The 15,242-nt window shown below is 39.1% G+C and overlaps 1 protein-coding gene across 1 annotated transcript in view; it reads left to right on the top strand.

Annotated features, from left to right (window-relative positions):
* The window catches only part of THSD4 (thrombospondin type 1 domain containing 4), a 243,174-nt gene that overhangs the window by 57,346 nt on the left and 170,586 nt on the right, over positions 1-15,242 (top strand). The window contains exon 6 of the mRNA XM_072345424.1: positions 9,943-10,045. Coding sequence (XP_072201525.1) covers positions 9,943-10,045 — 103 coding nt within the window. The remainder of the gene's footprint in view (positions 1-9,942; positions 10,046-15,242) is intronic.

Genomic DNA, 15,242 nt, shown 5'->3' with positions numbered 1-15,242 from the left:
CATTTATTGAGTCCTGCTCTGAACTTGCAAGTATGTTTTTGCAAGATATCCCACACATTCCAGGTACAGGTGTTTGGATTAGGCTGCCCCTGCATTGCCCGTGGTGCCTGCGGCAGAATCTAAGTGAGCACTGGGGGCAGAAGAGAGACTTAGCGGTGCCTGTCCCAGTGCAGACCTGAGGAGCACGTACCTATAAAGCTACTTGGCTTCTTTGAGTCTCAGCTTTGGAACATGCTCCTTGTAAATGAATTGTTCCAGTACTGGAGCTGCAAAACTTCAACGAGCTTTTACTGAGCATGTGCAAAGTAGGATTATCAGTATTTTTTCAAAAGCTTATGGCTGGCTATATTTGGGTAGATTTCCATATAAAAGACAGAAGATGCATTCTTGACAAAAAGGACTTTTCTGGCTGACTTAATTTTACTCATTAAAGGGAGACAGGCAGTTACATTTTGGAAGAAAAAAAAGAGTATTTAAAGCATGGGAAAAAAATAGAGCACTTCTCTGCTCTTGTTTTTCTTCAGACTCGTTTTTGGAAGAAATATTTCAGTCAAAAAATAAGATTAAGACAGATACCAGCAGTGGAAAATTGTAGCCTGGACAGTTGAAGTTCAGTGAACTCATGAGTAAACAGACGGTGCTACCAGCTGTAGCTATACCAAAGCGTTTTAAGGCATGGTAAACGTATCTGGCAGTTAAAGTGGCTTCATTTAAGCGGCAGATAGTTTAGGATGTTCGTGGTTGTGATTTTGTGATGGAAATGTGAACTCTAAAATGAGGATAATGCTGCACTTTCTGTGAGTGGTGGTGAGAGGTTGTATGAGCCAAGTGTAAATTACATTTATGGTGCCTGAAAGTTTGTGCAGAAAGCAAATGCTCCCCTGAAAAGTGAGTCGTATTTAACACAAACAGAACAAAATGAATTCTCTCAATGGGTTTATCAGAATTCATTCTAGATATCACTCCTGTACATTTGTGCGTCATAGTAACCTGCATAGACATTTATGTTTCCTGATTGTCATGTAAAATGGAAGTCCATAGCTAAGAACAGTGATTGTTTGCTGTAATTAGATTCCTTAATTAAGGTGAGGAGGATTATGGCAATACAAATCAAAAACTTTTGTAAACTTGTAGTCCTCCTGCTGGATCAATCCAGGTACTCCCTCCTTCCACGCAGAGGCCAGTCATTTAAGTGGAATGCATAACATTAAATTTACCTTTAAAGTGATCAGGATTTCAGACTTTCAAAGCTGATATTCATGTTGTCTTTCAAAAATTGTTTTGGAGTGACAGATTTTTCGAGTATAAAGAGTAAAAATTCATTTAGAACAGTTCTCTTTGCTTATAGGTGCTGTCATTATTATTCATTACAATAAAATAGCTAGTTTTAACATGTAAACCTCACATTTTCCGAGGACCCTGGAGGTGGTCCAGGAATGTTTAGATGCTGTGTTTAGGGACATGGTTTAGTGAGAACTATTGGTGACAGGTGGACGGTTGGACAGGATGATCTTGTAGGTCTTTTCCAACCTTGGTGATTCTGTGACTACAAAACATGCTGTTTCTATGACGTTTTTGAACAACAAAGACATGAGACAGTGTGCCAGCGGCAAGACCTAAAACTTTCCGTGCTAAGCCATTCTTTAGACTTGGAGCCAAATTTTGTCAAATGGAAATAAGGTTTAATTGACTTCCCATTAAATGAGGCAATAGTGTGAGATTTAATTATCTTGAGCATTATGTAGTGTTTCTAGAAATAGATATTTGAATGCAAGGATACTTGTTCTGGTGGATTTTTATTTTTTTTTTGATGCAGCACATTTATGTAGAAAAAAATGATATCACTGTTCTACAGCTGTTGTACAAAGTAGTTAACATTTCTTTGCAGATGCCAAGTATTTTTAATGCTTGATTAGGGTTAAGTAAAGAATATCGTCCGTGCGCTCCAGTCTTAGTACTGAAGTACTCAGGGAACTGGGCAATAAAATAAATTTGGGACAGTAAAATAGTAACTGAACTTTGGAAAAAATGGCTTTGGAAGGAGTGAGTAGTCATCTGGTTTTGTGCTGGATCAAGAAAAGGACTTGAAACTGTCAGCTGGCTAAGGTCGTTGGCAGGTGTGAATTCACATAGTGCTGGCTTCCATGGTGTGCTTGTGTATCGCTTTACGCCAGATGATATTCTTTCTGTTTTAGCATCATCTGTTCACAGTAATTGTTAAACTTAGATACTGTTGAATCCAATTATTGTCATTATTATTTGAAGAAATATTTGTAAAATTACAGCAATAATCAGAAATTGACGATTTTGGTGCTACTGAGGAACTCTACTGTTAATGTTCCTCCTATAGCCATTTGGTGAGCCTTCCTAAGTTTAACAATGCCACACGTTTCTATTTGGACACGTTTGACCAGTGTGGATGTTACATGTGAGATGGGTGAGTGGATAAAATTTAATTCAAAGCGAAAGCTGGACTTCAATCTTTTACAAGGTGTTAAAAATCTTAGAATAAGTTTTTTCAATCTAATTTAATAGGTTTATCGGAATTCAGAAAAAGCTGCAAACATGTGAAGTTGGGAAGAGATGCTTATTTTTGTTGGGTTGATCTTATTATTAGACATACTGTGTTTGAAGCTGTGAATTACTAAAGAAGGGATGAAAGGTCAATCACTAGTAGATACACTTGCAGTATTATGCATTAATGCATTATTTAACTGATATGTTGCAAATTTAATCAAGATTATGTTCAGATGACCCTTCAAAAACTCTTCTAGGTTTATTCAAAGCACTTTCTGTTCCCAAAGTGAAATCAGTTGTGGAAGAAAGGTTTCTGTGTTCCAGCGGGGCTACTAAAATGCCAGTGGTGTTTTGATTGTAACATGACCATTAGCCTGATAGTTTTCAGACATCCAACTGTCACATTCTGTTTTATTTCAGCTTGAAATGGGGCAAAGAGTGTGCTGCAATTGACGGAATGTGAAAGAAATGGAGGAGAGATGAGGTAGCAACGAAGTGATAGTGAAGGAATTATTCTGGAAGTGTAGTCATAGATGTGAAGTATAAACATATTAGGAGGGCAGAATGAGAGTTTTTAGAAGTAGAAGCAAAGGGAACGGTTAGGCTTTCTGAGCCTGTATGAACATCCAGGTGATGATATATGTGTTTGTATGTATCACCAGGCGATATATGTCTTCTGTGATACAGAAGAGATGGCTTGGTAGTCAAAACATGTAGTCAGTATATAGCAGTATCGTTATAAAGGAAACAAAAATCTTTCAAAATAGAATTAATTTGACTTCGGTATAAAGCAAGGTATTGCAATACATATTGGAATGCTTGGGTAGAAAGACACCTGGTGGATTAATAACATGAGGTGATGCCAGAGAAACTGTAGATATTTTGACAGTGTTTGAATTTGGTGGATTAGCCTGCTGCAGCCAAAGAGAAAACAGATTTTGAGGAGGGTTTTGCTCCAGTGCTGTGTTGGCATGTAAGCAGGTGGGAGATGACCCCGCAGCCAGAAGTGTTGGGACCATCCGTTTAACAGCATGACCTGCAAGAGAGAGACACAGCCTGACTGGTGCTCTTGCTGTTCTATTTTTCTAGAGAGTTAATTGAAGTATTACAGTCAACTTTGGTTATATTACTGCTCTAACAAAACTGTATGGAACATTGGATGTGAAACTGAAACAAACCTTAAGAGAGTGGGGTTACTGGGGCAGGGATCAGGGAGTCAGCAAAGTGAGCTACCTTCTATAGAACTACAGATATGCAGTGTTCCTTGAGTTTGGTTTGTTTTTTCTTTAATGTGGAGAGGGAATGCCATGGTGATTCAGGAAGGTTCTGTTTTTCCTGGATCTAGTACACTGCTAGCAGGAAAAAAAATAGCACTTTTCCTGGCTGTTAATTTGTCCTGAGAAGCCAAAGAAGGGATGCCATTTGTTGAGGTCAGATGATAGATAGTCTCCGATGCACTGTGCGGTAGATGCTATTTGTGTATATTGGGCACACTGAAACTGTCAGCAGAAAATTCAGAAGTCGGTATTGCAAATCTGTGTGGAGATGTTTCAAATGATACTATGCTGTTTGATTAATAATTTGTTTGATTGCTTTTTGTATCTCTTACTTAGATGACAAAATGGGATTATTTTGTTATCTATTCTGCCCATGACAGGCAGCCCCTTGAAAGCACTGAAAATATTACTGTATTAACTGCTCCTTTAGACTTTGTTTTAAAGGTTCTCTCTGGTTAGTGAAAAGTTAATAGTTTATGATGATCCCGTAACTGAGCATAATTTCCACTGCAGCAGACATGTAGGAGCAAATGCATTGCTTGATGCAGTGCCAGGACTGAAGCATTATAGGTGCTGATTCTTCCTAAACTTGTCCAGATACTGCTGCATTCACAGATGTTAATTTTCATTGCGTGTAAAACCAGACATTTATGGTGTACTGTCTGCGGTCATGGGCTGCAACTAGATCTGGCCAGCACTTTTTTTTTTTTTTTTTTTTTTGAAAAGCTATTCTTCATATAAATTTAAAAATTTAACATTTTGAAGTTTCTTGCCTGTTTCTGATTTCACAAACATGAATTCCATCTTAAGAAAAAAAAAAAAAATCATCAGGTATTTTGTGCCAAAGGTATCTGAACGTGGTACACCTTATTTACTTTTTTCATTGTCAGGCAGTTGTGTTCATATTCTGTTATAACTTGAAGAATTAGAACTTTTGGGAGACGAAAGAATCTCCAGTTTAAATGAGCCTATTGCTGTCTTTCAGTGTTTCAGAAACAAGTATTTTAATTGTTTTCCTCTGGAAGCATTTTTATCCTTTGGAATGGAAAAGGATTAATAAGATTAGCTGGAACTACTGCAGGAGGAAAAAACTGAGTGTAACTAGATTGCTTAGACTTAATTTAATATGCAGTAATAGAAAATATTAATTTCAAGTTATCCTTAGGCCTGGAGAACCCGGAAGGACTGTGGGCTTTGGAAAAAGAGTTGGCCAGTTACTGCAGGCTGTAGAAATGAAACAGTGCCAAAAATGTTAGCCAGTGTCTTAATTGCCTTTAAAGGTGGCTTTGGTATCAGAATGACCCTCCTTTTCCAAAAGCGCAGCATCTCAGGGCAGCCTTGAAGCAATTTGCTCATGGCAGGCATGGTGCCAGTGTGAGCACACATCAGCTGCCAGACCAATGGATATCTGGTATATTGCTGATACTTTGTTAATGCAGTGAAGCCTCAAAGATTTGTTAAAAACTTGTTATTTTCAAATGTTTTCCAAAGTAGGGTAGGGTGGTTTCTTTGCTTTAAGTCTCAGTCTTACTAGCAGCTAATTTAAAGAAAAGTGAAGTTTCCTGACAAACAGAAATACTGTGTGTTGCTGTACCTCTGAGTACTTGCATGCCTGTGTATCTCAGATGACAGTGAGACACAGATATGTGTAACTCCTTCAGTGCATTTCAAGAAGTTTGGTTTAAGATCTCCAGAAAGAAAGGAGTACTTCTAAAATATCCTACCCTAAGCACTCCCTGCTCCTTTGACACTGTACCGTGCTGCTGCTGCTACAATTTCATGATCTGAAAGTACAAGGAAAGTTGGCTGAGACATTGAAACAGCCACATCATACTGTGGCACTGGAAGGTTTGAAGGCCTCCTGTGTTGTGTAAAAGTGCTTGGCACTTCGGTGAAATTTACTGTGTCCAATTCTGGGCTCATCTGTTGAAAAAAGACAGGGATCTTATAGAGAGACTCCAGCAGAGGGACACAAAGGTGATGAGAGGCCTGAAGCATCTCTGTTATGAGGAAAGATGATCTTATTGCTATCTCAGAAACGTGTCGGGGTGATTAGCATAATTGGAATGCCACCACTGAGGGCTTTCTGGCTTTCTAGAAGGGACAGGCATGGTAGGAGGGGTGGGGAGTTGTCCTCTGTGTCACAAAGTGGATAAATTGTTTGGAGCTCCTTCTGAGTCAGGATGGTGGAGATCCTGTGGGTTAAAATTAGAGATGGACCAACAGAGGACGTGGTTGGGGTCTACTAGAGGCCACCTGATCAAGGGGACCCTGTTGAGGAGGCCTTCCCCTGCTTCAGCTGTAGGTGTCATGCTTACAGACTCTCATCCTGATGGGGGATTTCAATCATCCAGATATCTGCTGGGAAAACAGCATGATGATCTGCAAGTGATTCAGACAACCTTCTGGTTCAGGTAGTGGATGGACCAACGTGAGGTGAAGCACTGATGAATCTGGTCCTCACTTATGTGGAAGAAATCATTAAAAATCATTAGCAGTTAAAGAGTAATTTATTTCTTTTTTTTTTTTTTTTTTTAAGTCAAAATTATAGTTTTCTAAGTAATTAATATCTGCCTCTACACAACACATTATGAGATTTATCTTAGTAGATGTACCAAATATTTTTTTGCTCGTTTACTCTCTGCATGTGGTTGAAAAAGGATTATTATTTTGAGAAATATAATAAAAAAAAAATTATTCTGTTTTTACATGAAGATCTCTGTGAAAAGGTTCACCTACCTCCCTCAGTTACCAAATAAGAGGAGTTTGCTTTTGAGAGGAAAATAATGAAACTCCAAATTTATTCCTGATTAAAAAAAAGACAACAAAACTATCAGACTACCAGTTACATTTTGTTTACAGAAGGTTTGTCTTCAAATACCTATGACACAACACAGTACTAATGCCCTCATGTCGCAGCGGGAGAACTGAGGAAGAATCACTCAATGAGTTAAGTGCTTTAGCAAAGTCTACACCAAAAGCCTGTGGAAGATTTAGGGAAGAGGTCCGTGTTGTTTACATCTTAGTACTTGGGCTTGACCATAGGAACATTCTTCTCCTGCAAGCATGCCAGCTTTTTAAGATAAAATTGCTGTTTGTTTGGCAAAAGGCCAGGAAGAATGCAGGGACTGCCTGGAGCACTGCTCGAGGCCCTGGCCATGCCCTCAGCCTGCTCCACAGTGCCTTGAGCCAAGAGGGCGGCCATGGCTGCTGCAGGGCCTAGACTGTAGAACCAGTAAATGTGAGCTTCTTTGGGACTGCCTGCCTTTCTGTCCTGCTTATTGCTGTCCTTTAGCAGTTTTAGACTCAAGATACATGTACGCTGGACAGAAACAGTGATTAAATTATAAAGAAGTATAAAATTTGGTTGAACACTCAAGCTGGCTTAGACCTTGTTGATTTGCAAACTGTGGTACATTTGGCTTGTTGCACATGACTCTGTGATAAAATACTTCATAAACATTCAGCAGTAAGTGCGAGTACAAAGCAAGGAGTTTTTGCAGACCAACTTATACTCTCCAATCTTCATGTCAACATTTAAATTGCAGTTATACATTGGTGAAGGAAGTAGAGGAAGGACATTTGAGTTGGGATTTTTTAAATATCGTAGAACCATTTGGGTTGGAAGGGACCCTTAAAGGCAGTCTGTTGCACTGCCATAACAGTAACAGGGACATCTGCAGCTCAATCCAGGTGCTCAGAGCCTGGTTCAGCCTGACCTTGAGTGGATGGGGAACCCACCACCTCTCTAGCCAACCTGTTCCAGTGCATCACCACTCTTATTGTAAAAAAAACTTCTTCCTTATATCAAATCTAAGTCTCCCCTCTTTTAGTTTGAAACCATTTTCCCTTGTCCTATCACAACAGACCCCGTTGAAGGGTCTGTCCCATTCTCTTTCAAAGCCCTCGTTCAGATACTGAAAGTCCACTGTGAGGTCTCACTGGAGCCTTCTCTCAGTAGCAGGGATGTTACTGAGACTTCTTCATCTGGCTTGGGCTCAATCCATGCAGTGTGTTTAGTGTACTAGTCAGTCCTTTGTCCTGCTTTAAAGCAATGGGGCCTCTGTCCCGTGGGCAACTGTTCAGTAAGTTTAAAAGCAGAAACTGCAACTATAGAAAAATGATCTTAGAGGAGAGGAGGGGAGCACTGTTTTTTGGCAACTGCAATGAATATTTTGATCTTTTTATTCTTACGTTGTCTGCAGTTGGTATGAACGGGGCGCACAGGAAATGGTTTATGAGCCAGAAATACTGGTACACAAGAGCATGAGCTCAAGGCTCAGAAAGGGAGAAACAAGAAACAACAAAACTTTGCAACAGACTATCAGAACACATGAGCCAAAAAAAAAAAAAAAGGAAATGTGTTCCAAAAAGAAACCCTTCAGGCTGGTTTCTTTGCTGGTACAAACTGACTTTGTTCTGCTCTAATTTAATGTAAGGACTTTATTGATGCCAGCTCAGGTTCTCATCCTTCTCTCTTAGGACACGTGGTATGATTGATTTCCAGAAAAATATAAGATTTTGATTCCTGATGTTTGTTAATTGTGGTTGAATTAATCTTGTGGCATTACTGTGTCACAAATGTCTTATTCCAGATATATTGCTTTGATTTCTGTGATATGTGCTAGAAACAAACTGTTGGTCTCGTCCTTCCCAAAGTCAGTGAAACTTTTAATAGTTTGCTTGTTGTTTTGCTTGAAGGCTTGTTGAAGATGACAGTATTTGCATGTAGTTGGAGACCTCAGAAGGGTGGATGAACTGAGCACAGATGGCTGTTTGGCCAGAAGCAGTATTTATTCCTGAAGACTTATTATAGTGATTCTGCAAGAAGATAAAGCAGTCAGTGAAACTCCCCACAGCCATGACTTTGGTTCATTTTATAGTCCACTTGAAAACTCTTGGCTTTGCTCTCATTGATCCAACTACAAATGTCTTCATATACGGGTGGTGGATGCAAAGCCAAAACTCCTCTGGGGGGAACTTCCTCTGGGAGCTCTGTGTGTTGGTTTGCACTGCAAAGGTGACACATCTTTCCCCCATAACAGACCTAAGAGATCTGATCTGCATTTGCCCCAAGATCTTATTATTACGGATTCTTTTCTTACTTATTTATTTTGCTTTTTGAAGTGTTGTGTCTAATTTTCTCTCGAATTTTGTTTCCTGAAGAAAATATTATTCTGCTGCTCTGTTCTATTTCTTCTTCTGATTTCTGTTGCTTGTGAGTCATGTTTTTGATCATCTGATGTCTACCTGTAAAAATGCACGTGTGACCAAAGTTTGTCTGTTTTCTCCAAGCACAGGAACTTCTCTAAGTAAACCCCTGTTTTCAAAAATCTTGCTCCCCTTTGTCCCCACACACCAAGCAGTCATTTGCTGTAACTGCTAATACACATATACTCCTGTATGTGAGGACAAAATAAGTGTTCAACTTATATTTACTTTTGGAATTTGCTTCAGATCTGAACAAGGCTTTTCTGCCAAGGCTTGCATTGCAGGTGACCTATTAAAGGTTGTTTCTTATGTCTTCAGCTTGCCCAGCCTCACTCTGTACGTGTGCTTATACCAAATGTTCTCATTGCTACAAGCACTGTGGAGCTAGCATTTGATGGCACAAGTTGAAATACAGAGAAAGGCAATGGTTGTCATAGTAGCGCGTGGAAATAGTAATAATTTTTTAAGAACTAGAAATATTGTATTGAAGAATAGGATGAGAATAAGAAGGTGTCGAGCCCAGCATTTGTTAATGTATGGAAGCGTATATGTTAAATGTTTTGACTGTTCTGAATCTGAGCCTGAAAAATAAATAATGAGAAATGTGAAGCTTTTGTGGAAGGAAAAGATTCAGATCTCATTTACTGAATTCATCTTCAAGTATTTTCTTTTTACTGAGTGGGGTGACAGCTCAGTGAAGAACTGGATTATTTTGTAGCACTGTTACTCCTTCAGCTCTGCGACATTAATAATTATTTTTTCTTACAAGCACTTAAAAGCACAGCATTGCTTTCTATTTTAAACATAAGGGGTCTTTTAATGTTAATATGCATCAGAATTTGACAAAGCCTTCACTGACCTTCTAAAGTGTATTTATAAGAAAGCAGTAATAATATTACTATTGATTGTAATGCGACTGTGTTCTCTGTTTGAATAGATGTGTCCTGAAAGCAGCAGAAGTATTAGAGAAGTGCAGTGTGCATCGTACAATAACAAGCCATTTATGGGTCGATTTTATGAATGGGAACCTTTTGCAGAAGGTAAGGGAAGCCAACGTGTTTTTGCATTGTTACGCAGACTGTGTTTTGGAAAAGCAGGTGCTCTTTTAACCCAGTGGAAGACACGAAGCTTTCCTGTTTGAGTTTTGCTGATTCTGCTTTGTTCATCTTCTGGACAAGTAAATATCTCACATTATTAATCTTTATTGTATTTTACAATAATGAAACCTTGCAAGTTCTACTTTGACATGTGTACCTTTACCTCCATATGATGTTGCAAGATTATTTCATCTATATCGCTATTACGTTTTCTCTTTCAGGTATTTGCCTTTGTCATCAAAGGCTCCGTATAAGTCAGTTTCAGTAAATTGAGTTGTTTTTTTTTATTTCCAGCTTAGCATGTGACTTGTGATCTTGATCCATTCATTTCAGGACTCTCTGACTGTGTGATTTATACTTTCTAATGTTGTGTTTGACAGTTGGAGATAGTGTGGGAGGAATACCTGTGCTGCAGGTTTTCCCAATTGCCTGTTAAACCAATTGTCCTGCATTGGGTAGTGAAAACTCTGTCAGTGGTCTGTCCTTCAGAATCCCAATTGCTTAAGTATAAAACCTCAGTAGGGTTATAACTGGGACCACGTTTTGTGAAAAAGGTACTTGTTTGTCTTCTGTAAGCAAGAGCTGAGCCTTCCTCAGCTGAAACTTGTGATTATTTATGAAGTAAATGGTTTATCCTTCTGTATGGGAAACTGGTAATCAGCTGAGGCAAGTGTCAGGTCAGCTGTGGGAGCACAGGTGAGAGTCATTTAGCTGTGCTCCTGGAAGGGGTGGAGATTGACTCCACATTCTCTAGACTTCATTTAAGGGCTGACCACCACTAAGGCAGCATCTCTTGGAGATTGCTCCCTGGTGAAGATTGCCTCAGTATTTCTCAGCGAAGGCATCCATATGGGTGAGTTTTTCCTCATAAATAACCTTTTGCATATCTGTTACCATCTTTGTATCATTCCACCTTACACCTTCAAATATGTTTCAACTCTGGATTCAGTAGAAACTATTTTGCCTTTATTATTTTTTTTTTTTTTAAAGTAACATCTTAAAAAAGCTGTTTCTCACTGTACTGCAAGGATCAAAGAGGGCTTACACAAAGGGTATGATGTATGCATGCTATACATTAGCTGTCTTTAGTACTGCAATGCCATTCTATCACTTGACATGAGTCACTGTTGTAAGATTACACAGTTATCCCTTTAATGGCAGGCTGTGCATGCTGTGTGATGTTTGTTTGGTGCTGTGTCTTCTAGCCAAATGGGGGCACAGAATTGTACCTTGAAATTTAAAATTGCAGGGCATAGACCCATCTACTTGTCCTTTCTATATTTGACAGGAACAAGTAGATGGAAGAGAATTTACTTCAGTTGTTGCAGTCTGTCTTGAATATTGCTTTTATGATTGCTTTCTGTGCAAGTAGCTACACATAATGCAATTTTACACTATTAGCTAGAGATAATACATCATGTTGTGGCTTTTGATGCCTTACCATTAACATTTACAGGGATTTTAATTTACTAGAGACTTCATTGCAAGTAAATGTTTGTGTGCTATGATTTATCTTGATGTTGACACCCTATACTGTATTTTCTAAAACTGATAGAGTGGTAAGTTTCCTCATTATGCATGTCTTTAATGTCAATGATCTACTAAGTACTCTATGTACATTTGACTTGCACTCAGCCTTAAACTTGGTATGCTGTGTTGCTTTCCAAGCTCCAAAATGGAGGCAAAATAGGACAAGGTATGGAAAATGAATTGGAAAATTTTTTTGGTGATGGAGAGACTGCTCTTGCAGCTCTGAGTCTCTTCTTTGTGTTTCTAATCCCTTTACTGTAATAGGTGAGGAAGGAAAAAGGGGCTGATAGTTGCTGGTGATACTTGTTTGTTAATAAACTGAGGTACCATAGAGCCTGATAGTAGGTTTCAAAATGAAGCAGTGAAAAAGCACATCGGTGTAGGGCTGCAGCTAGGTGAGTCATGTAGAAAACAGCACATTCAGCTGTCACTGAATTGCCCCTGGGTTCCAAGTTGACCCGTACTGGGCTGTGCTATGTGAAGAGCAATCTGAGCCAGGTTTTGGGGTTCTGTGCCATCTTCACTGCACATGAGCAAAATGCCTATTTTGGAGGAATAATGAAGAGCCTTCCATCAGAGATGTGCTGAAGGAGCTATTGGAAGTATATTTCAGGGTACTCACAGAATGCTGCGTGTATGTGAAGTTCCTTTTTTATGTATCTAGAAACAGACATTTCCATGTGTAGCGAGCTTGCTAGCATTTTCTTTCTAGTTTGCTTAAATGAGCAACTGTGGTTCACAATTGATATTACCTATCCTTACTGCAAAACTTGAGTCAGTGCAGATTCGAGTAATTTAGTACCTGAATCTTAGTTGATCAAATAACACTTTCTCTAGTGTAGTTGTGCCTCAGTCCTGCTTTTCACTGTTGTGAGTGTATGGAAGAGTTGCAGTACTACATCTTTACCTCAAATTATGATCATTCATTATTTGGTCTGCTTTTAATTAAAGTCATGTAAGGCATTGCAAAGTTGCCCTCAGTCAGTTTCAAAGCTGTATAACTTTGGCACTTTGTGCCATGCATTCAGGCAGAAGAAAGGGCTCGGTATTCCAGCAACCAGAGGGCTGATGATGTTGTCTGCAGATGAAATGACTTCTCTTGTAGCATGGCGTCAAAGATTTAGCTTTGATGAATCCCTTTTCAAATTACCCTTAATGAGACATAGCCAATGCAGAGCCAGCTCAGCCCACCTCCATCTCCTTGCTTCCTACACAGCGGCATTGACTCACTCTGCCCTGTGCCAGGAAAGATGACTCAGGAGATCTAAAACATACCACAATCAGTTATTTTTCCCTCCCCTGCACATCTCAGCTTGCTCCTAGTATTTGTGTTGGATCAATACGAGCAGCTAAGCCAAGATTTACAGTCCTATCTTGATGGTGAGTTCAGTATAATTATTATTATTTTTGAAAAATAACACTTTTATTTCTCCCTTGTTCAGATTGGTGCAGCTGCATTTCTAACCCGCTTTATCTGCTACTGCTCCAACACAAACTTCTGTCTTTATTAAAAAAAGGCATATTAAAGAGGCTGTAAACCTCGTGACTTCAGTGTATTTAATGAAAGAAGTGTTATATTGGAGAACCAAAACCACAGAACAACTTTAAGAGCAGAGTTTGAGAGGAAGATCGATTTGTGTCAAAGGGAAGACATCATAATGACATGATTGTAAAATCTGTGCTGAAGTTTAAGTCCACAGTAGCAATGAATGTTCAAATCATGGAAACACAGAATTATAGAATTGTTAGAGTTGGAAGGGACCATAAAAGGTCATTTAACCCAACTGCCCTGCAGTGAACAGGATTGAAGATGTGGCTGGAGGATCTACATCATTCTGTTGGGTAACATCAGGACTTCTTTGCCTGGCATCCAGCTAGACAAGTTGCTAGGAACAGAGCCATGCTCAGCTCTCCCAGGCTACTTCAGCAGCACTGCTGGCAGGTAGGCCTGGGGCTGGCTGGGCTGTGCATGCTGCTTGCAGAGGCCCTGCTGCCCATGCAGGGCAGGCCAGGGCCATGCAGCCGGCCAGAGCAGGTGGCCTTTGGAAGTGAGGGGGATTTGGAAGGCCTGCAAGTGTTCATCAGCATCTTTCTTGTTGCTAGGCTAGGCTTTCTCTTATGAATTTTCTTTTTCTATTTGACTGCTGAGAGACAAATGTGAGCCTATATAGCACACTGTGTTTGTGCAAGGATTGAGGGAGGCTGAATATCAACTGCAATAAAAATCCCTACAACTGAAAGCAGCACAGAGTAGTCTTGCTGATATTTCCAGCTTTGGAATGTTTGGGTTGACTTTCTGAGGCTTTGTGCAGACAGGGCTATACAGACTTGTGGGGAAACCATTTATGCAGTACTAAAGTCTTATTAAAAAGATGTTTTGTTGAGCATCTTCCATTCAGCTCACTGGCAGAAATTATCTGCCAGAGCTAGCAAACTTCAGGACAACATTTCCTGGGAGTAGGTCTGCTGAATGAATGGCAGATCTCTGTTAAGTAGCACTTCTGTTTTCAGATTTCCAGATGTTGCTTCTGAGTTTTTTTTCTCATTACTTTTAACTATTTGTGTGAATCTATTGAATGTGCATGTCTAATATCTGTGAAAGTTGTAAGGCTAGATGTAAGTGTAGTCTATTGGGCATTGTGTAAAGTCATAGGTTAGTGAATATTCTGCGCCAACCTGAATGTATTGTACCTGTTTTCAGTGACTTAGTGTGTTTTTTTTCTTCTGCTTGTATGAATATAAATATATTTTTATAGATGAGTATTGCTTGTGTGTTATTAGTGCAAGCACATTCATTTCATTGTTGGATGTCATAATGTCTTAATGTAAAACCATTTTAGAAACATGGTGAAGTTTAATATATACAGGATATTGTTGTTATTGTATGTTAATAGGAAGTGGAACTTGTTAGTAATTAGAGAATTCATCCTTGAGATTGTAAGGTAGGCCCTGATGTATATGTGTTTCCCTGTGACTTTTTGGCTAGAGGAGCACTGTCCTTCAGAAACAGAGGTAATGCAGCCACAGTTTATGAACTCCTGGCCTTTCCGGATATGTTACTGCCAGGTCATTGTGACTGTGGTTGTGCTATGCTGAACCAGTATTTTTGTAGCTTTTGTTGCAGTACTTTGAGAATCTAATTTTTTTTCACCCATAACACAAGAAGTCTTACTGTTTTATTTATAATTTGTCTGGTAAATTACTTCTGGTTAGTGGACATACAAATGCTTGTGTATATACAGAATTTCTCCAGAAATAATCCAGCTGTTCTGCACTTCATGCAACTGCAGGGTATTGTATTCAATGAGGCAGCTGCTTGAAGCCTTCATTTCTTATGGCAATACACCACAGTCAGTTGTTTTTTGCTTCTACCTGATAGAATTGTTCTTGATTGCTTTTATTCTGTTTTGTGGTTAGTTGTTCTGGAAGCTTGTATGTTAATTGCATGCCCTATATTCTTATTTTTAATTATAATAATTTATTCTTATTTTTATTCTATATTCTTCTTAAATTGTTGAATATCTAGGCTGATATTTGCCTGCTGTGTGCTGTTTGCATGTATGTTGCATGTGGACACTCCAGTGTTACAGTCTAGCTTATTAATTTGAGA

The sequence above is a fragment of the Excalfactoria chinensis genome, chromosome 10, assembly GCF_039878825.1.
Source record: "Excalfactoria chinensis isolate bCotChi1 chromosome 10, bCotChi1.hap2, whole genome shotgun sequence".
NCBI lineage: Eukaryota > Metazoa > Chordata > Aves > Galliformes > Phasianidae > Excalfactoria > Excalfactoria chinensis.
The sequence above is the reverse complement of the archived record's forward strand: the minus strand, read 5'-3'. Positions and strand labels throughout refer to the sequence as shown.